Source organism: Budorcas taxicolor, chromosome 4 (genome assembly GCF_023091745.1).
Source record: "Budorcas taxicolor isolate Tak-1 chromosome 4, Takin1.1, whole genome shotgun sequence".
In the NCBI taxonomy this organism is placed as follows: domain Eukaryota; kingdom Metazoa; phylum Chordata; class Mammalia; order Artiodactyla; family Bovidae; genus Budorcas; species Budorcas taxicolor.
Genome location: NC_068913.1, coordinates 105,665,811 through 105,686,704, shown reverse-complemented (window position 1 = coordinate 105,686,704; position 20,894 = coordinate 105,665,811). Strand labels below are relative to the sequence as shown.

The 20,894-nt window shown below is 38.2% G+C and overlaps 1 protein-coding gene across 4 annotated transcripts in view; it reads left to right on the top strand.

Moving 5' to 3' along the window:
• Nucleotides 1-20,894, top strand: part of BRAF (B-Raf proto-oncogene, serine/threonine kinase) — a 161,389-nt gene that overhangs the window by 125,774 nt on the left and 14,721 nt on the right. For all 4 annotated transcript variants that reach the window (XM_052639157.1, XM_052639156.1, XM_052639159.1 and 1 more), the window contains 3 exons: nt 11,054-11,100; nt 11,894-12,012; nt 15,878-16,009. In XM_052639157.1, the coding sequence (XP_052495117.1) occupies nt 11,054-11,100; nt 11,894-12,012; nt 15,878-16,009 (298 nt within the window). The remainder of the gene's footprint in view (nt 1-11,053; nt 11,101-11,893; nt 12,013-15,877; nt 16,010-20,894) is intronic.

Below are 20,894 nucleotides of genomic sequence, written 5' to 3'. Positions count from 1 at the left end.
CAAGCACTTTGGCTCCAGAATGTATTTCCTTGACCTCTTCAGTTTAGTTAGTCCTTTCACCATATAAATGGGCCCTGAATGCCTTGCAGCCATCACACTTCCACTCCCTGGGTTTTTACTCTTCCTCTCTCGTAGACCCTGTCATATTTCTTCTATCTTCAGTCCTCCAATATCTCTTCTCTAAGAACTGCCAGCTGATAACCTCACTTGCCATTTTATTACGTATTAGGAACACCCACCACAATATCTTCCTACCTACTTACATTCATACTCAATTTTCCTGTCTCATCGTTAAGAGTGAAAGCCAGTCCTTCCCTTTTGTGCATGCATACCATCCCCTTTCTCCTACAGACTGGCATCTGTTGAGGAGCGTTCTCCTGTTCAACATCAGATTTTCCTTTTCTACTGGATTTTCTTGTGTTTTAAAACATCTTTCTTATGTACATTTGGAAGAATATTGGTAATTGTTAAACCTAGGTGCAAGTCACAGGATATTATGCTATTTTCATTTTTCTATGCATAGAAGTTTTTGTAATAAAGAAGTTGTAGGAGTCCTTTTCTTGACCCCACTTCCCTCTCAAGCTATCACTTCATTCCTCTTCTTTCTTCTACAGTAAAACTTCTCAACTGGGTGTCCTCACTCTCTAAATTCTTCCTCGCCATTTTTCTTGGATCCTACTCCAGTCAGGCTTTTGCCCCTGACACTTCACTAAATATCTCTTAATAATATAGTTACCATGTTGCTAGATCCAGTGGTTAAATACTCAGTCCTCAACCATCAGAAGTATATAATGCAGTTGATCACACTCTTCTTCATGAAACCTTTTCTTAATCCCTTAAACTCTACCACCTGGGAGCCTTTTAGAAAAGCTGAATTTTAAACACCACCTCATATCTACTGAATTGAAGGCTGCATTTTAACAAGATTCCCTAAGTGATTCTAATCACTAATCATTCTAAAGTTTGAGAAGCATTACTTTATATTCTCCTGATTTCCCTTCTCCTTACTATCTGTTCCTTCTCAGCTAGTTCTTCAACTCCTTAACCTCTCTAAATATTGAAATAGTCCTTTGGTAATCTCATCAAGTTTCATGACTTAAAATACCATTTAATTTCCATTTCTATGGCAGTCTCCAGCGAATTCATTTACTGTGAACTCCAGACTGTCATATCTAACTGTGCTTAACATCTCTTGATTGTCCAGTGGACATCTTAGATGTAATATATCTGATTCTGAGGTCCTGATCTTTTTCCTCAAGCCTGCCCTTCTGCAGTCTTTTCATCACAGTGACTGGAAGCTCTCTTCTTAGACTGCTTGTATCTGACATCTTGTTCCTAGTCTTTAATGTCTGTTTTTTTCTTATACCATACTACCAATCTATTAATCAGCTCCAGTTATCTTAATCTTTAAAGTATATCTAGGATCTTACTCTAATGGCACAAAGAGAAGAATTAAAGAGTCTCTTGATGAGGGTGAAAGAAGAGAGTGAAAAAGCTTAAAACTCAACATAAAAAGAAAACAGTAACTAAGATCATGGCATTTGGTCCTATCACTCCATGGCAAGTAGATGGGGAAACAATGGAAACAGTGACAGACTTTATTTCCTTGGGCTCCAAAATCACTGTGGACTGTGACTGCAGCCATGAAATTTAAAAGACGTTCCTTGGAAGGAAAGCTATGACAGACCTAGACAGTATATTAAAAAGCAAAGACATCACTTTGCTGACAGACATCCATACAATCAAAGCTATGGTTTTTCCAGTAGTCATGTATGGATGTGAGAACTGGACCATAAAGAAGGCTGATCACTGAAGAATTGATGCCTTTGAGTTGTGGCGCTGGAGAAGACTCTTGAAAGTCCCTTGAACTGCAAGGAAACCAAACCAGTCAATCCTAAAGGAAATCAACCCTAAATATTCATTGAAAGGACTGATGCTGAAGCTCCAATACTTGGTCACCTGATGCAAAGAGCTGACTCATTGGTAAAGACCTTGATGCTGGGAAATACTGAAGGCAGGAGGAGAGGGGTTGACAGGATGAGGGGGTTAGATAGCATCACCGACTCAATGGACATGAATCTGAGCAAACTCCAGGAGATAGTAAAGGGCAAAGAAGCCTGGCGTGCTGCAGTCCATCCATGAGGTCGTAAAGAGTCAGACACGACTTAGTGACTGAACCGCAGCAAGAATCTCATAGCTTCTCATCACCTATTCTGCTGTTACCCTGATTCAGGCCACAGTTACCTCTTGCCTGGGTGAGTGCCTTACTTCCACCCTTACTCACCTTCATTGTATTCTCAACTTAGTAGCCAGAGTAGTCCTTTGAAGACTTCAGTGAGATTATGTTGCTCTTCTGCTCCTCCAGTGTCTTCACATTTCATACAGAAAGGAAGCCAGCGTACTTAACAATAGTTCTTAGAATGTCACCACCATCTCCCTCCCTCGCCCACTGCCTATTTTTACTACCTCTCTCAACTCATTTATTACTCTTCTGCCTCTTGCTTTCTCATCGAAGCCAGGTTGCCTTTGCTATTCGTAGAACGCAGGAAGCACACAGCTGCCATGGGGTTTTGCCCTTGCTCATCCCTCTGCCTGCTGTGTTCTTATCCCATATCTGTATGACTCTCTCCCTCTCCTCCTTTGAATCTTTACTCAAGCTGTCTTTTGAAAGGGACTTCCCTGGTGGCTCAGACGGTAAATGAGGGAGACAATGCGGGAGACCCGGGTTCGATCCCTGGATCGGGAAGATCTCCTGGAGAAGGAAATGGCAGCCCACTCCAGTACTCTTGCCTGGAAAATTCCATGGATGGAGGAGCCTAGTAGGCTACAGTCCATGGGGTTGCAAAGAGTCGGACACGACTGAGCGACTTCACTGTCAGTGTCCTTTGAAAAGAGACCTTCCCTGGCCTGAAATTACAACCCCCTGAAACTCAGCGTTTTCTGTCTCCCACCTACTTTTTTGTATCTTTTTTATATCTTCTGTACTACAATGCAAGCCCCTTTAGGGTAGGGATTTTCTGCTTAATTTCCAAGACTTAGAACAGTTGTTGCTTAGCACAGAGTGTGCTTTAAATAAATATGTGTTAAATAAATTAAAGAAAGAACCTAAGAAGGTAAACATTATCTCCGTTTTACACGTTAGAAATCCAGAGCTTCAGGAATTATGTCATGTACCCAAGGTTATACGGCTAGTAAGTGATACAGTTGGATCTCAGAGCCAGATCTGCACATTCACAACCCATGTCCTTTCCTCTGTGCCTTTCTGGTCACGGCACTTAGATCCTCTGGGCTCTGGTTTTCCCATCAGTGTAAGTGGCCTTATTGCCCTTTTGCTTGCCTCACAAAGAAATGCAAAGGTTATAAAATCAAATTATGTAAAAATATCCTGAGAACTTGAAAATGCTTTATATGTACAGGAGGGTGATAGTAATTCTTTGGTTTTTTAATAGAAGTTTTACAGTTTCTGCTTTTAGTTTTAGTTCTTCCACCCACTTCAAATTAGTATGAAGTAAGGATTGAAGATTGTTTGTTTCCTTAGGTGGATATCCAGTTGTTCCAGCAACAGTGGTTGAAGTACCTATCATTTCCCACATTTAACTGTCTTTCTCTTATAAATAAACAAATACCATACTTGTGAATGTATGTATTTGAGCTTATGAATGCTGCTCTAAGAGTAGCATGTTTTTGCTCTTCCGTCAATGTCATGGTAGTCCGTGTTTACAGTACACTCTCACGTGGTCTCTTCAGGCCAGTGTGCACCTAAATTCTGATGGAAGCATTTTCCAAGGAGAGATTATACCCTCTCTAATATAAGTCCCAGCCAGGAAATGGGGCATGCAGATACCATATTCATGGACTAGGAAACTCAGTATTATTAAGATGTCTATTTTTTCCAAATTGATCTATAGAATCTATAGGTTCAGTACAGCCCCTGTCTCAGCAGGATTTTGGTATAAATTCACAAGTTGATCCTAAAACATATATGGAAATACAGTAGCAAGAATAGTCAGTTTTAGTCAGTCAGACAGTTTTGAAAAAGAACAAAGTTGTAGGATATTTGATGTGAGATTCAAAACTTTCTATAAGCCGCCACAGTAATCAAGACAGTGCAATTATTAATGATAGATGTGTGACTCAACAAAACAGGAAAGAAAGTCTAGAAATATATCTATTATGTCTGTGATCAGTAGTTTTGTTTTTTTTTTTAAACACCAAGATGCCAGGGCAATTCATGGAGAAAGGATAGTCCTTTCAAACAATGTTACTGGAGATTGATTATCAGCCCCCTCAGAGGAGGTTTGTCTTACAGCTTCACCATCAGCAGTCGTCTTCTCTTCTAGAATTCCTCTCTGAGAATTCTGGCAGGATTCAGAATCCCCCTATCTTTTGGAACCCACCTGCTTATCCTCTCCCAGAGTCCTTTTCCTCTCCCAGAGTCCTTTTCCTCTTAAAGCCTCCTTCCCTAGAATCTAGCTTTCACCAAAACTTCCTTCCTTTCAGTCTCCTCCTCCCCAAATTCTCAGAGGCCCACTCCCAAATCCCCTCGTCAGAGCTCTCACCTTACACCCGCTCTTTGCCTGAATCTCCCTCCGCTCGGGGCCCCCTCTTCCCCTACCCCTGCCTACTCTCCTCAGAATCTTCCTCTCCTCAGAGTCCACGACCCCTGCATCCCCCTCTTTCAGAAGCTCCCTCTCCCCAACCCACTTTTCCCATAACGGGCCCCCTAGAGCCCATTTTCACAAAATCTTCATCCTGGGACTTCTCTGGTGACTAAGCCTCCTCGCCCCCCATGCAGGGGGCCCTGTGTTCCATCCTTGGTCAGGGAATCAGGTCCTGCATGCCGCTGCCAAAGAAGACGCATGCCACAGCTCATGCACAAGGGAAAGCAAAGATCCCATGTGACTGAGACCCAGCACAGCCAGATAAATAACCATTTTAAAACAGAATGTTACCGGAACAACTGTATATCCAAATAGGATAAATAACTAGCCCTTTTCTGGCACAAGACTTGAATATTCATTCAAAATGGATCAAAGGCCTAAGACTAAAAGCTGAACACCTAAAACCTCTAGAAGAAACAAAGGAGAAAATCATTGTCGCCTAAAGATAGGTAAAGATTTCTCATGACACAAAAATTAAGAACCATAAAAGAAAAAATTAATAAATTAGACTTCATCAGAATTTAAAACTTTTGCTTTTCAAAAGACACTGTTAAGAAAATGAAAAGACAAGCCACAGACTTGAAGATAATGTTTGCAGGACACATTATCCGTTAAAAGAATCATATCCAAAGCACATGAAGAACTCTTACAATTTGGTTATAATACAAACTACCCAATGAAAAAATGGGCGAAGATTGGAGTACTTTATTAAAGAAGATGAAAGAATGGCAAATAAGCACATGCAAAGATCCTCAACATGTTAGACATTAAAGATAGACAGGGTACCACTACACACCCGCTAGAATGCTTATAATCAGAGCCAACAATACCAGTATTTGCAAGGATGCAGAGTGACCATGTTGCTGGCAACGATCTTAAATGGTGCAACCACTTTGGCAGGTTCTTTTCAAATTAAAATTAACCATATGAGCAATTCTAATCTCACTGACTTCCCAAAAGAAATGAAAACAAGTCAGCAACAAAGACTCGTATATGAATGTTTACATGAATGTTTATAGATAGTATCTTATTCATAGTTGTCAAAAAACACAACAACCCAAATGTCTGACGACTAACTGGTTAAGTTATGGTATGTCTATCCACTGTAATACTGTATGCAGCCAGGGTGTGAGTCTCCAAATCATGCTGAGTAAGAGAAGCCAAATGATTTTGTTCATGTGAAATTCTAGGAAAGGTAAAGCTAATTGCTAGTAATAGAAATCATTATCAGTGGTTGCCTGAGCCTAGGGAGGTACCGTTAATTGTAGAAATGTATGAAGAAACTTTAGGGGTGATGAATATTCTCCACCTTGATTATGGTTGGTCTTTAGACAAGTGTACTTATGTGTCTGCCAAAAACTCTTTAAACTGTCCATAGTAAATGGGTACATTTTGTGTTGTATATTGGTTACACCTCTCCGTAAATTAGATTTTTTTAAAGTGAGAGAAACTGAAAAATCTAAGTGAAAATTGAATTTAGGCCACTGTAGAGCACAACTGAAAAATGGGTGATCTCTACTTACTAGGGACTTTCATCATTTTAATGTGGTAAATGATTACTAACTACATAAGACTGGCAGAATGGCATCCCCTGAAGTCTTGCTCACCTTCCACACTGATTATGAGGGATGAGGAGGACATCAAAGTAAAATGGAGACTGGGATTTGAAATTCTATTTGGATAAAATAACACCTTGTCACCACCATCGCACTTTCCAGTCCATTCAGCTGCTAACAATTCTCTGTTGGTGTCAGAGAGATTCATCTTGCTGTGTAAAGACTGATGAACTTATTTCAAATTGTGTACCATTAGATGAAAGAGGACGGAAATGCTAATGTGTGTGTAGGTCAGTTGCTTGATTTTAGAAATAGCTGAAAATATAAGAAAACAGCAGCAAATGAGTGAGAGACACTTGAGGCTTCTATAAATAGACTAGACTGATAATTTGGGCAGATGGTGTAGGCACAGTATTTGAATCTCAGCAAAGTATTTGACTAAAATCTCTCATGATGTTCTTGAGGATAAAATAGAGATGTGTAACACACATGAAGAATTTAACTAGTTTCATAATTGTATAATTCTCATACCTGAAGCTCTTACACCAGGAGAGTTTTGTCCTCACTCTCCTCTTGACTATGACTAGCATATATTTACACATTACTTAGATGAAGGCATCATTAGCATGCTAATAGACTGATTTTTTGGCACCCCACTCCAGTACTCTTGCCTGGAAAATCCCATGGAGGGAGGAGCCTGGTAGGCTGCAGTCCATGGGGTCACTAAGAGTCAGACACGGTTGAGCGACTTCACTTTCACTTTTCACTTTCATGCATTGGAGAAGGAAATGGCAGCCCACTCCAGTGTTCTTGCCTGGAGAATCCCAGGGACAGGAGAGCCTGGTGGGCTGCCGTTTTTGGGATCACACAGAGTTGGACACGACTGAAGCGACTTAGCAGCAGCAGCGAACTGATTTTTTAAGTGAAAACTAGAACTTTAATAAGCTACAGTTACAGGCCGTGTCTCAGGACTTCCCTGGTGACTCAGATAGTAAAGAATCTGCCTGCGATGCCAGAGACCTGGATTCAGTCACTGGGTTGGCTAGATCCCCTGGAGGAAGGCATAGCAACCCACTCCAGTATTCTTGTGGAGAATCCCCATGGACAGAGGAGCTTGGCAGATAACCGTCCATAAGATCACAAAGAGTCAGACAAGACTGAGCAACTAAGCACACATAGGCCATGTGTGCAAAATATGAAATCTTATTCAAGTCCAAAAAAGAGAAGTACACAAATTTTGGATAAAGGAAATGGTTTTGTAGGAGCCGTGCAAGAACAACAACTCTCTAGGATTATAGTTGAATATAATTTTAATAGGAGTCAGTAAGAGTGACTGTAGCTGCCATAATAACAGTGGCTGATTTAATAAACATTTTTTCCCACCATAAGGAAGATGAAAGGAATTTGGGTTTTGTTTTGCTTTTTCTGTTTTTTGAGATTCCAAGAGTCAGTGACATCCTGCAGTATTTGTCTTTCTCTGACCTGTTTCACTTAGCATAATGAGCTCAAGATCCATCCATGTTGTCATAAACAGCTGGATATCCTCATTTTTTATGGCTGAATACTATTGCTGTGTGTATGTGTCTGTGTGTTAACATTTTCTTTATCCATTGATGGACACTTAAGTTGTTTCCATGTCTTGGTTGCTGTGAATAATACTGCAGTGAACATGAGGGTGCAGGTGTCTTGAGATCCTGGGTTAAATTTTTTTGACATATATACCCCAAAGTGGGATTGTTAGATCATATGGTAATTCTGTGTCTAATTTTTGGTGGAACCTCCATTCTGTTTTCCATAGCAGCTGTACCAATTTATAGTCCCACCAATAGTACATAAGGATTCCTTTTATCTACTCCTCGCCAACACTTGGCATTTCTTACCTTTCCGATAATAGCCATTCTAACGGATATGACATGATATTTTGTCATGGTTTTGGTTGCATTTCCCTGGTAATTAGTGATGTTTAACACCTTTTCATGTATGTGCCTGTTGGCACATCTGTATATCTTCTTTGGGAAATGTCTGTTTTTAAAACTTGATAGATTTTTTGGTTACTGAGATGTGAGTTCTTTTTATTTTTTGATATCCCCTATAGATACATGATTTGCAGATACTTTCTCCCCTTTGGTAGGTTGCTTTTTCATCTTGGTGATGGTTTCCCATGTTGTGCAGAAGCTTTTTAGTTTGATGTCAGCATATCATAGTATGGTCTTAAAAGAATGCTGAAAAATTGAATCTTGCATAGACCTTGAAAGAAACAGCATAGAGAACAAGTTTTACTAGCTGATGTGTCAGCTTCTTAAGGTTAAATTGATTCTGTAGGTGGATACTTTTCTTCAGGGAAGGAGACTCCTAACAGAAACCTATCAAGAGCATGATATTCATTTAGTTTATAACATGTTTTTTCATTCCTACTACTTTTATGGACTTCCTTGGTAGCTCAGACGGTAAAGAATCTGCCTGCAATGGGGGAGACCTGAGTTTGGTCCCTGGGCTGGGAAGATCCCCTGGAGGAGGGCATGGCAACCCACTCCAGTATTCTTGCCTGGAGAATCCCATGGACAGAGGAGCCTACAGTCCGTGGGGTCACAAAGAGTCAGCCATGACGGAGTAACTAAGCGCTACTTTTATAAATGTGTAGCATCTTTGAAAGGTTAGGAGGAGTTCCAGTGTAACTGTCCTACATAATGGATAGACTTTTGTATCATCTATAGCAAAGTCAGTTTATTCTTGTTCCCTTCCTTACCCTCAACCAGTTATGTGAGGTGTGGCATCTTACATTGTAACTGGTTGATGCCTAAGGAAATCATGGTTTAGGGTCAGCCTTTATCTGGAATATTATGTAGGGATTGAGCTTTGATACTCATCCCTTTTTTCCAGCTGAGAAGTTTGAGTCTCTCCTCTTTCCAACCTTCCATTATATATACCAGGATTTCTGCTCTTTTGCTGCTTTTGTTACAGAAGTGTTGCAGAAAGAGGGTTTATTAAATGAGATACAAGTTAGTAGAGCAATTTCTAAACGATAAAGGATTCCACAAGGATAAAGTAGTATTTCAGTTGCAGCTGATGCAACTTTGGCCTGTCATAGATTTATGCCATTTACGATTATATATCACCAGCTCAGCCATTATATTTAGATCTTCTTAATTATCTAGTATATTCCTGGTCAGAAATTTTCTCTTTTCAACCCTCTAGTTACATTTCTATCTACATTATTCTTGGTGTATTTCTTTGTATCAAATTTGTTGAAAAGATTGATACTATCCATCAAGAATACCTGTATCTTCCCATCTTGTAACTTCATCATGCCTCTCTATTTTCACATGTACCACTCATTTGTTGTTGTCTTTAATTTCAAAGGACCCAGGACCTTTTCTGTGTACTAAATACTAATACGCTAACTGAAGTCCCAAACTCCACCACCAGTATCATGACCTATCCGCTTTTCTTTCTAATGAGGATAAGGTCTCCCCATCTTGGAACAGCTTTTGATTGACTCACTTTTCTCCTTTTGAACCTTTCTATGTCACTACAGAACTTTTCAAGCATATGAGGCCTATAACTGATAACTGTGTTTTCTTTCGATGCAAGAGTGAGTGTGATGTAGCCTATCAAACTCTCAGCCTAAAAATTCATGACAACAAGATAATTTCAGATGGAAATAAACAGAATAATGTAAGAGTAATTGGAGGAGAAGGAGTTGGCTTTGTATAAGCAGTAATCTTAAATAAAAATTTTGTCTGAGAAAAGATTTCAAAGTCTTGATATCTGGATGAGGAAATTGAAGATGAGAAAGCACAAATAATTAAGTTAATTATTTCCAAATGTTTTGTTTTAAACTGTTCATTATATAATTTTGATTATATCATTTGAATTTTAAAGTCTTACTTTAAGGCAAAATTTATTTCCTAATAATCATTGTTAGATTTCAAAAGTCTCATATATCTGTTTTTCCTACAGTTAAATGAAGAAAAATAACCTTCACTAGGACATTATATTTATCTCATTGTCGTTGATTCAACGTATATGTATTAAATGTTTACCACATGCCAGGCACGCTACTAGGCACTGGGGGTTAAACAGAAATAAACCAGACACAGCTCTTTCCCTCAATAAACTCAACTGAGGCAGTTTTTAGGGGTAACAGATGATTTAAATTTATCATTGACTTTGAAATATATTTACTGTGTCTGTTACAGTAGCAAGTTCCTCACTAGTTTCAAGAAGGTATTTTAAGAACATATAATACAACATTTAAAAGTGGTTTTATTTTATCAAATGGAGTTTATATTCTGAATAGAAAGTGAACATAGGTGAAAAAAAAAACATGAATCACGCTGTTATGGTAATAACTGAACAGGGGAAAGATCACTTCATTTATGGTTGAGTCTTGGGAAAACGGCACTTAGGAGTCAAAACATATATTCAGTGTTAAGGAATAAGTCTCATTCAGTGGAGAATAGAATGAAAGCTAATTTGGTGTGGGAGCATTGATCACAGAGATGGGATTAAATACCAAGGTATACTTAAAGGACCTGGGTAAATAGGCGTGACTGGAGTAGAAGGTTTGTATTGGTAAATAGTAAAAGATAAAGCAAAGTCACTCAATAGAAAAAAAGATTTTGGTTGTACCATAATAGTAATGTGTTCCTAAAATCCTCAGTTCACTTGCAGTCTATTTTACTGTTGCTTCTATAAAGGGATTATCACAATGTGCAGTTTGCAGTTGTGTCATGAATCTAAATAAATCTTTGTTTACACCCCTAAATGTGTTCTATAGATACTGAGGCAGAGTCCTTAGCCCTCCTCAGGTTAAAATGATGTTTTGTTTTTCAGTTACTTACACGCCAAGTCAATCATCCACAGAGACCTCAAGAGTAATAGTATCCTTCCTGAACTTGTCTGCGAAGTTTGAAAACATCCTGACCTTTTCTCCTGCATTTTATCTTCACATTATGTAAAACCAGTTTTCACGCTGACTCCAACAATACACTGTAAAGGGAACCAATAAATGGGTTTGCACAAGAGGGTAGTAGTACACAATGCTACAACCTGCTTTTGGTTTTTGAACAGCTAACCACTGCAAAAAAAAAATCTGTTAAGTCCTTATTATCGATAGTAGGACTGTGATTGCTTGTTTATGTCCTGTAAGCACTATAACATGCATAGTTTTGTAGCTGTCTACTAGCTTCTTTCAGAGCCCTGACCTTGTTCAGTGGTCGCTGAGATGGAATTGACGGCTCTATATTATATAACAATGAGGTGAGGCAAACATAATGTTTCTTCTTCCTCCATAAGCCCAGATTCAGATCCGATCTGCCAGGTGCCTCAATGCTAGTAATGAGCTTTATAGCCTTCCTAGCAGTGCCAGAAGGATATTTGGGCCTCTTTTACTAAAATCCGATGGGGAAGTCTCAAGGTCTCCCACAAACTTAGGAAAACAGCTTACCATGTTTGAGGCACCAAAAATCCTAAAAGCAGGTCATACAGTTCAAATAACACTATTTTTAAAGCATACTTATTAACTTTAAAAGGAAATGTGAAGTACTATACTTCCTTTTAAAGAATATCATAATAAAGAATTGTGGAAATTATATCTCATACCTAAAATCTTCATAATGCTTGCTTTGATAGGAAAATGAGACCTGTTGTTTTCCTTTACTTACTACACCTCAGATATTTTTCTTCATGAAGACCTCACAGTAAAAATAGGTGATTTTGGTCTAGCCACAGTGAAATCTCGATGGAGTGGGTCCCATCAGTTTGAACAGTTGTCTGGATCCATTTTGTGGATGGTAAGAATTGAGGCTATTTCTCCATTAATTAAATTTTTGGCCCCTGAGATGCTGTTATTAGAAAGTCATTGACGATTTCAACTATAGTGTTCTCATAGTTGTCAGTATACACAGAAACCAATGTTGATCTTATTTTGTTATAAATAGATTTTAATTTTATCTTTAGGAAGAATATTATGGAACCAGCTTCAGTATATCTTAAAGGAATGTATCTTTTATAAGCACTGCTTAAGTTTTATTCAGAATTGTCTCTCTAAAATATTTTGTGTTTAGAATGTTCTGTGTATACTGTTTCAAAAAAAAACAAGTGTGCAATTTAAAAGTAGGTGTGGTCTGTAGCCATTATTAAGGTTTCAATAAAAGAACTACTCCTTTTAAGAACAAGAGACTGTTTCACAATCTTTTTTAAACCTAAATTGGAAAGTTACTTTCTTTAGACTAGAAAGAACTGTATAATTATGGGCAGCTGGGAAAAGAAAAAGAAAAATGAAAGGTAGATTTTTAACACTGTCAGCCTTGTGTGCCCTGCATAGCTCCTTGTTCTTTCTTTATTCCTATTTCTGCTTTGTGGAAAAGAAGAGAGAAAAATTATAAAAAGAGGGAACTAAAACTTTTGTTCAGTTCCTTTCAGCATGCTGTGAAAGGGGCGGTCATAGGGCTTTTCTTAAGCCAGCTCTTCTCAGGAGGGTCCTTAAGACCCTTTAAGGTTTCCCAAGGTCATCCTGTGTGAGACTAGCTTTTTCTTCATACTGTTCAACACATCACAACAGATTGAATGCATAAGTGAATAAGTGACCATAGCTGGCTGCTATTAAACCAGTCAAAAAGAACTACAGGGATTTCCCTGGCAGTCCAGTGGTTAAGGCTCCATGCGTCTACTCCAGGGGTTACAGGTTCAGTCCCTGGTGGGGGAACCAAGATCCTGCATGCCTTGTGGCATGGCAAGGAAAAACTATTGCAGTATTCTTCTCACAAAGCTTTGTTTTTAAAAATCTAGTTTTCATTTAAAAAAAAAAAGTAATTTGTCTTAACGGCTAATGGTTGTTTTATAATTTAACAAATATTTTAACAGTTCTTCAGTTAAGTTTTAATATGCTCAATATCTGTAGGTATAATCCACATAAACAGACGCTTCTTGGGGTCCTCCGTGATTTTTAAGACTGAAAAATCCTGAGACCAAAAAGTTGGAGAACCTGTGCTCCAAGTTGAATACAGGATGTTCCAAAACTGTTAGTGCAGTTTTAAGTTTTAAATAACTGAATCTGCAGTAAAACTTTGGGACACCTGTTGGAAAAAGCAAAACTGCAAGGGCTTTCAAAGCCACATTTGCCTGAATTCCCTGAACTTATCTGTAGCAGTTCTAAGAAGAGGATTCTGAATTAGTCATGATAAGCCTGAGGTTAAATTTGGCTGTGATTTCTTATAATAACTGGCATTAGAGTAAGTGGCAAGGTAGAAGGGAGTTGGCATTGGACTTGGAGTCCGGAGGTCTGTACTCTCGTACTTTTGACTCTTAACCTGCCTGTTTCTTGACCTCCTCCAAGTCTTTCCATCTTTAACACTGGGTTGAACTAATGGATTTTGAATGCCTTTTCTGGGATTTAGTAATTAGAGCTAGGTATATTTTTCTTTAATATATGTGTGTTTTAATATATAATTATAAGCAAACTAATTAATCATTGTAATCTGGATCTCAGACACCTTTAAGGCATACACCTTGTAACAAAGATAACAGTGTATCCTGGGAGAGGGTGAAATTGCAAAATCTACAATTACAAAGAAACAGTTGATACATGTTTTAAAGGTGTGTTTAACTAGTGTGGGAAAGTTAGCCTCAGTCAAGTCTCCAGGTTTGTCCTTTTCCAAAAACCTTAGATTATACAGTTTATAGACTATTATACATTGTTTTATATTTTCTTTTAATATCTTGTTTGTTAATACATGGGTTCATCCTTTATTCCACCAAGCTGAGTTTTAAGATGAAAGATTAGTCAATAGTACACTTAATTGTTGAGTAAAATCCTTTGGAGTTGATCCTGCCTTCATAAACAGGAACATCCATAGACTAGGAGAGAAGAACTTGGTCAGAACCAAAGGTTAGGTAAGTCCCTGAATTATTTACAGTGGTATTCTCAATCTTTATTTATATCTTAAATAAGAAAACCTTTTGTGAAAATCTTTATGTTACTAAATTAATTGAGGATAAATCATGCATTTCTTATAAATAGATCACATATGACTTTTCATCAAACCATCTACCAACAGCAGTGAAGTAAAACTAAATTTCAAGAAGGCAGTTCTTCAACTGTTCCTCACAGAAATTGCATCCTGGCTTTGAAAATTATGTCTGTATCATAACTAGCCTCTTAATCTGGCTTGTTCATTACATCACAGTTGTGTGGGGTTTATTTTGCACTGTACTACCAAGAACAGTTACCAAGACAATACATGACATAACCAAGTAGATGTAACCTTCACCACACCCCCACCCCACCCCATCCTTGACTCGCATCTGGGTCTCCTATACATCTTTCCCCTGGTGGCTCAGAGGTTAAAGCGTTTGCCTGGAATGCGGGAGACCCGGGTTCGATTCCTGGGTCGGGAAGATCCCCTGGAGAAGGAAATGGCAACCCACTCCAGTACTTTTGCCTGGAGAATCCCATGGAGGAGGAGCCTAGTAGGCTACAGTCCATGGGGTTGCAAAGAGTCGGACACGACTGAGCAACTTCACTTCACTTCTCAACCTTGGTGGGCATTAAAGGCATCTGGGGAGCTATAAAAACTAGCAGTTGAAGCTGTTCCCATCCCTAGACTCTGATGGTGTATTACTGAGCTGGATGTTCAGAGGTGAAAGGCTACATAGGTGATTCTGTTTTGCAGGTAAGACTGAAGAGTGCTGTCACTCCTTGTAAGATAGTCTGTTCTGCCTTACCCTGATCACTAACTGGGAATCTTGTTCCAGCTCTTTGGGCCATTTTTGCAGCTCGTCCTGGTTTTGGTATCAGACTCATGTTTTCACAAAGTCTTGTTACCCTGTTTTTCTCTAATTTCTTCCTAGTGAAACAGTCCAGAAGATGCAAGGTGAAGGAACTCTTTAAAGCCAATATTTAATCACCCATCTATTGTATTACATGTAAATGGCTAATAAGGAATCTAGTTGTAGACTATAGTAACTGAAATGTGTAAAAATACAGCAAATATGATTAGGTCTGTATCTTTGCCCAAGAAGCAGCAGCCAAGAGAATCTTTATACCATTTTCTACTAAATCTACGTACTGTCTGTTGGTTTTATTAATAAAGCATCCATGGCATAATTATACTGCTTTTGGAGACAGGAAAGGCATTTGAATGTATCAGTCTTGAAATTTTACCATGATTGTCTAAGGTGTGCTGAGATGAGGAGATTGATTTGTAGCAATGGGAAAACTTAAATTCTCAGGTGATTACCATAGTGCTTATGCTACTTCCAAATATCTCATAATGGCAGGTCTAGGGTTTCTTTCCTGAGTCAGTAATGGAAAGTGGGAACTCACTCTTAATAGGATAAGTAATGGGAAAAATTCAAATGGCAGTAATGGTATTTTGTGTAGAAAGAGGGCAGCTGTTAAAATTTTTTAAATCTTAATAATGTATATGGAATCTCAGTACTGCTTCTCTCAGAGTTTACAGAGCATTTATTTTTTTGTTTATCTTTGATAATCAGTTTTCTTTCTTTGGCCATAAATAAGAGAATTGATTACATATTTTCCATAGGTTATTTAATGATAAAAACATTGTTCTGAGAATTATAGTAGTTCGGTTTTCAGTCGTTATTTGGTTGATGTGAATAATAAACAAGAATATTTTTCTTTTTATGTTCTACCAGGCACCAGAAGTAATCAGAATGCAAGATAAAAACCCATATAGCTTTCAGTCAGATGTATATGCATTTGGGATTGTTCTGTATGAATTGATGACCGGACAGTTACCTTATTCAAATATCAACAACAGGGACCAGGTAAATATTCACCATTTCTTGGGGTTCATTTTATCATTCGTCGAGAGGCTCCAATTCATTGTAGCAAAGAAGTCTTGGATCCCGGGTAAGCGTGAAGGGTAGAACTCTTGATCTTGGTTCCAGGTTTAGAACCTTTTGTTCAGTACTTTTGACAGTCATAGCAGCATGTAAGACCTTTGCTTGAAACACCACACTTCAGGGTTGTAGTGGGATGCACCTCCTGCCCTCCTGACTAGACACAGTGCTGGATCTGGCTCCTGCCTCGTGGCCGTGGCCCAGTACTGTAGCATCTGGGCTTAGGCCTTCTAGATTGTGCAGTCAGGTCTGAGCAGGCACTCAGCTGTGAACTTCTTGGTACCAAGTCCTTTTAAAATTGCTAAGATTTCTCCCTATTTTTTGGATTTTTAAAGCTAGATAAATGAAAGGACTGTTATATCATGGTTTCATTTTTCTGTGATAAGAATTCAAATAGGAGGGAATTTTTTGCTTCTCTCTTCCTAAGCTCCTGGTCTCTCTTCCTTTTCTTCCAAAGTGTCAGCATAGCCTTGTTCAGCTCTTTGTCATTTTGATCCCAGCCGTGTTAAATTCACCTAGGCTTTTAACATTGGCCAAGAAAAGTGAATTTTCTTTACTGAAATTACCTCATATACCTCAACATTTTAAAAGAGTGTGTGTGTGTAGAGAGAGATTGCAGCAGTTACACTGTTAATATATTAGAGAACAATAGTTGACCTTATAAATTGGGATTAAAATAGTATTAAAACATTATACTGTGATTTGCATGTGAATCACTGGGATAATTTGTTTTAAAAATGAAGATGCTGGAGCAGATGCTGACTCAGTGGGGTGGGGTCCAGGCATCAGCATTTTAATGGGTTTGCTGGGCGTTTCTAATACACACAGAGAGTCACCAGTGTAAAGAGTCTTTTTAAAAGTATGAATGTTGTATGTGTTTGATCATAACCTCCCAACCTAATGAAATGATAGTTTTTAATGTATAATGCTTCCTTTAGTAGTTTTTTGGTCAGCAGTTCAACTGTCAATCTTTTTGGTAATACTGAAGCTTTCTAAAGATACTGGGTAGCTTTCTCACTAAGAATTTTTAACTATCATGTAATATCAGAGAATTAATCTAAGTTGTCATATGCTTGTGTGTACTTATTGAATCACCATATGACCCTAACTCAACAATGGCCTTGATTCTCTATCTTGAGGATTTTTTTAATTGGCTACATTTCCACCTAAGTTGATCTAAAACTAAAATTTTTTAATTGTTGTTTGGTCTTTCTAACTACTTCATAGCTTTAAAATGTTGAATTATAGCTCTAAGTGTTAAAAAGAAATCTATGACCTGGCTTCTGATGAAGTGATTCTTTTAAGCCTCCATGAAACTTAGATTCAGAGTGGGCTAAAATAGAAGCTAAAGAGCATAATTGAAACATTGCACTTACTGTCCTTGTGACAGATCCTAGATCACTGAGATGTTTGATTCGATGATGGCATTCTGAGGAGCAAGATTGCCTCTAATTTACCAGCTTCATGTGCTCTGCCTCTTACGGTCTAATTAACTCAACCATCCAGCGTAATACCCTGTGCCATGTTCAGTTTTCCTAGCCATACTGTTCTTCTAGATGAATTATGAGGGAATTTTAGTTTAGTTTCAGCTGATTTATCATAGAGACAAAAAATAATTTAAAAAATTGTGAACCTAAGATCTGGATGAAATCCGTTTGTCAGTGAATAAGTTTGTTTTAATAAAATAATAAAGTTATATTATGGAAATAAGTAGCAGTGTCTCCAAAATATGGAAAAAGCATCCCAGAGTTCTGCACTCATCCACTTCTTGGCATTTTAGGTGCTTTGTCCTCCATGGGAGTGTAATAAATGCTGAGCAAGGGCTTACTTCCCATGAGAGAAGTGAGTGACCAACAGAAGGGTAAGGCCTTTACTAGTTAATTCTTTCTGGTAGTACAGTTAGAGCCTTCTGGAATTTGCCAGCCTGAAACCAAGTGTTTGGTGAAGAGAAAGGATATGAAAGAACTGTGTTCTCTTCCCACCATCCCCATTCTACTTCATGACTTCCTAGTCTGTTCTTTCAGTGGCCCTTTTCACGGAACTCCCTCTTTTGAATTAGAAACTCTAGTCATCCTCAGTGAAGTAACCCCAGGTAGTGTTCCATCCATCTCCTTGATTTGATTTTTCTTTCTGTCTTTCTCATACTTTAATTTCCATGGCTCTCAGATTGGACTTCTGTTTGAAAATCTAGGAGTAATCTTTATTTTTTTCATGGGAGATGGTACAGCTGCTTCTTTACTGTGTAATATAGGCCCATCCTCCCATATTCTCACCCCTCAGAAGTCTGAGGTGGCAGGTTTTGCCTGTAAATTCAAGATAGGACTGGTCAGACAGCCTGATGTGATGGCACATGTTGGACTCGCAACCTGCATGACCTGGCCACTGTACCTCTAGGTATCTTTTTTTTTTTCCAATTATTAAAAATAAGAGCTTGAACTAAAGAATTCCTTGAAGTTAACAAAGATCGGATTCTTTCCTAAACAGGCCTCTTAACTCCTTGAGGAATGACCATCCCTATGTGATTTTGCTGAGTAGCATGCCTTTTTATTTCCCTTACCCAAGTGCCAAAAGCCTGAGAAAGTGCTTTGTCCTTTCCCCTCTCTTTATCATTCTGTTTTGCTGTCTAGTCACCCTGTTCTTACCTCTTGCAGTGTAGCCTCACTACTAAATTGGGATTAATAATGTGCTCAGTTAAGCTAGGTACAGTGACTTTTTTTTCCCTTGAAGCAGAAGTGCTGTGTCATCTTAGAAAAAAATAACATAATGTTTATATTTCACACGAATTCCAGTTATTATTGCTGTATAACCAACCACCTAAAATGTAGTGACTTAAACGATAAATCTGCAGTGTGGGTTTCTCAGTGTGGAAGATTTATCTCTGTTTCATATGGTATTGGCTGTGGTCAGTTCACTGGCTGGTGAAGTATCTACTTCCAAAATAGCTCATTTGTATACATGAGAAGGTATGACCAGTTAACCAGTTAGCTGTCAGCCGGAAGCTTAGTCATGGCCAAGGGCTGGGGCCTCAGTTCTTCTCAACATAGGTCTTTCTGTGAGGACTTTTTCACAGGAACCTTGGACTTTCTCACAGTATGATGGCTGGGATCTAAGCTGCAAGATCTAAAGGAGACAGGAAGTGACAATTACCAGGGAATGGTAACAAGTATATTCTTGTTGTTGTTTAGTTGCTAAATTATGTCCAACTCTTTTGTGACCCCATGGACTATAGCCTGCCAGTCTCCTCTGTCCATGGGATTTCCCAGGCAAGGATACTGGAGTGGGTTGCCATCTCCTTCTCCAGGGGATCTTCGTGACCCAGAGATCAAACCTAAGTCTCCTGAATTGGCAGGTGGACTCTTTACCACTGAGTCTCCAGGGAAGCCAATAAGTTATCAACATGCAAACTATTTTAATTAAAAATTTGTGATACCTACTGTATGGGATTTAGAGTGATACAAAGATGAGTAAAACGTAGGCTGTGCTCTCAGGGGAGTTCACAGTTTTGTTGAGGCAGTGCAGGAAGTGATGTGGAGGATGAGCAGATGTGTGCTCCAACAAAACAGGAGTGAGTGGAGGGTAGGGATACCAGGAGTGCAAGTATAGACGTGTAGACTGAGGATGAGAGGATGAAAGTAACCAGTCCCAGAATCTTAAACCGAGCTGTTGATTTTGTAGTATAAGTGCCAGTTTAATTTCCTATCCATGAATTAAATCCAGGAAAGACCTTCCCTTAAAAGTTTAAATCATTGCAAAGAATGTAATTTTCAGTGTATTCTATTGACATTTCCAAAAAATGCAATAATATAACTCTTAAATGTACCAATTAAAATCTAAGTCATACTTTATTTTGATACTTACCATCATTACTTGTTTAAAAAATATAAAACCTCTTCATTAATTTTTATAAGTTTCGGAACTTCATGGCCATCCAGTGGTTAAAACTCTGTGCTCCCACTGCCGGGGACACAGGTTCTATCCCTGGTTGGGGAACTAAGATCTGCACAATGCAGCCAAAATATGCATTATATATATATATATATATATATATATATATATATATATATACACACACAAAAAAAAAACATGTATGAATGAATATTATATATTTAAAATTTTCTGCAAGTTTTACCTGGCTCTTTTTTTGCCTTGAAACTATTGAATATTTGTATTTTTCTTTCTCCAATGAATTTTTTTCCTAACGTAACATTTTTATGCTTTAAAACCTCTTGTTGATCACTCAAATTATATCTCTGCAACAAAAAATATGGATTTTAATTTAGAGTTTAAAAAAAAAGTTGCCAGTGACCTTAAGCTCTGTTAACTTTTTAAATTCCAAATTATCTATTAACAATTATTAATATATACCTGATGAAAGTAATATACGGGTTTTGATAAATAGAAACAGGTAAAATTTTATTGGAAATGTGTATTTTAATGAACAACATGGGATTTTATTTTCTCTTCATCCATATATTTGTGAAAAATAAGACTTTTGCTAGAATAAGCGGGGACTTAGCATCAGTCCTTTTTCTAGTTTTATTTTTAAAGAAGTGCTGAGAAATATTGTTCAAATAAATATTAATAGTATGGGAAAGTCAGAAGTTTTGTTCCAACTGTATGCAGAGCTCAGCAGACTACCTTCAAGTTCAGTAACTCATTAAGTCTTACAGAGCTCACTGGAGATTGTTAATACTCACATGATGGTTTATTAAAACAAAGGGATACAGGTTAAAATGAGCCACAGGAAGAGGCGCATAGGGCAGAATCCAGGAGAGTGCCACATATGGAGCTTCCAATTGTCCTCTTCCAG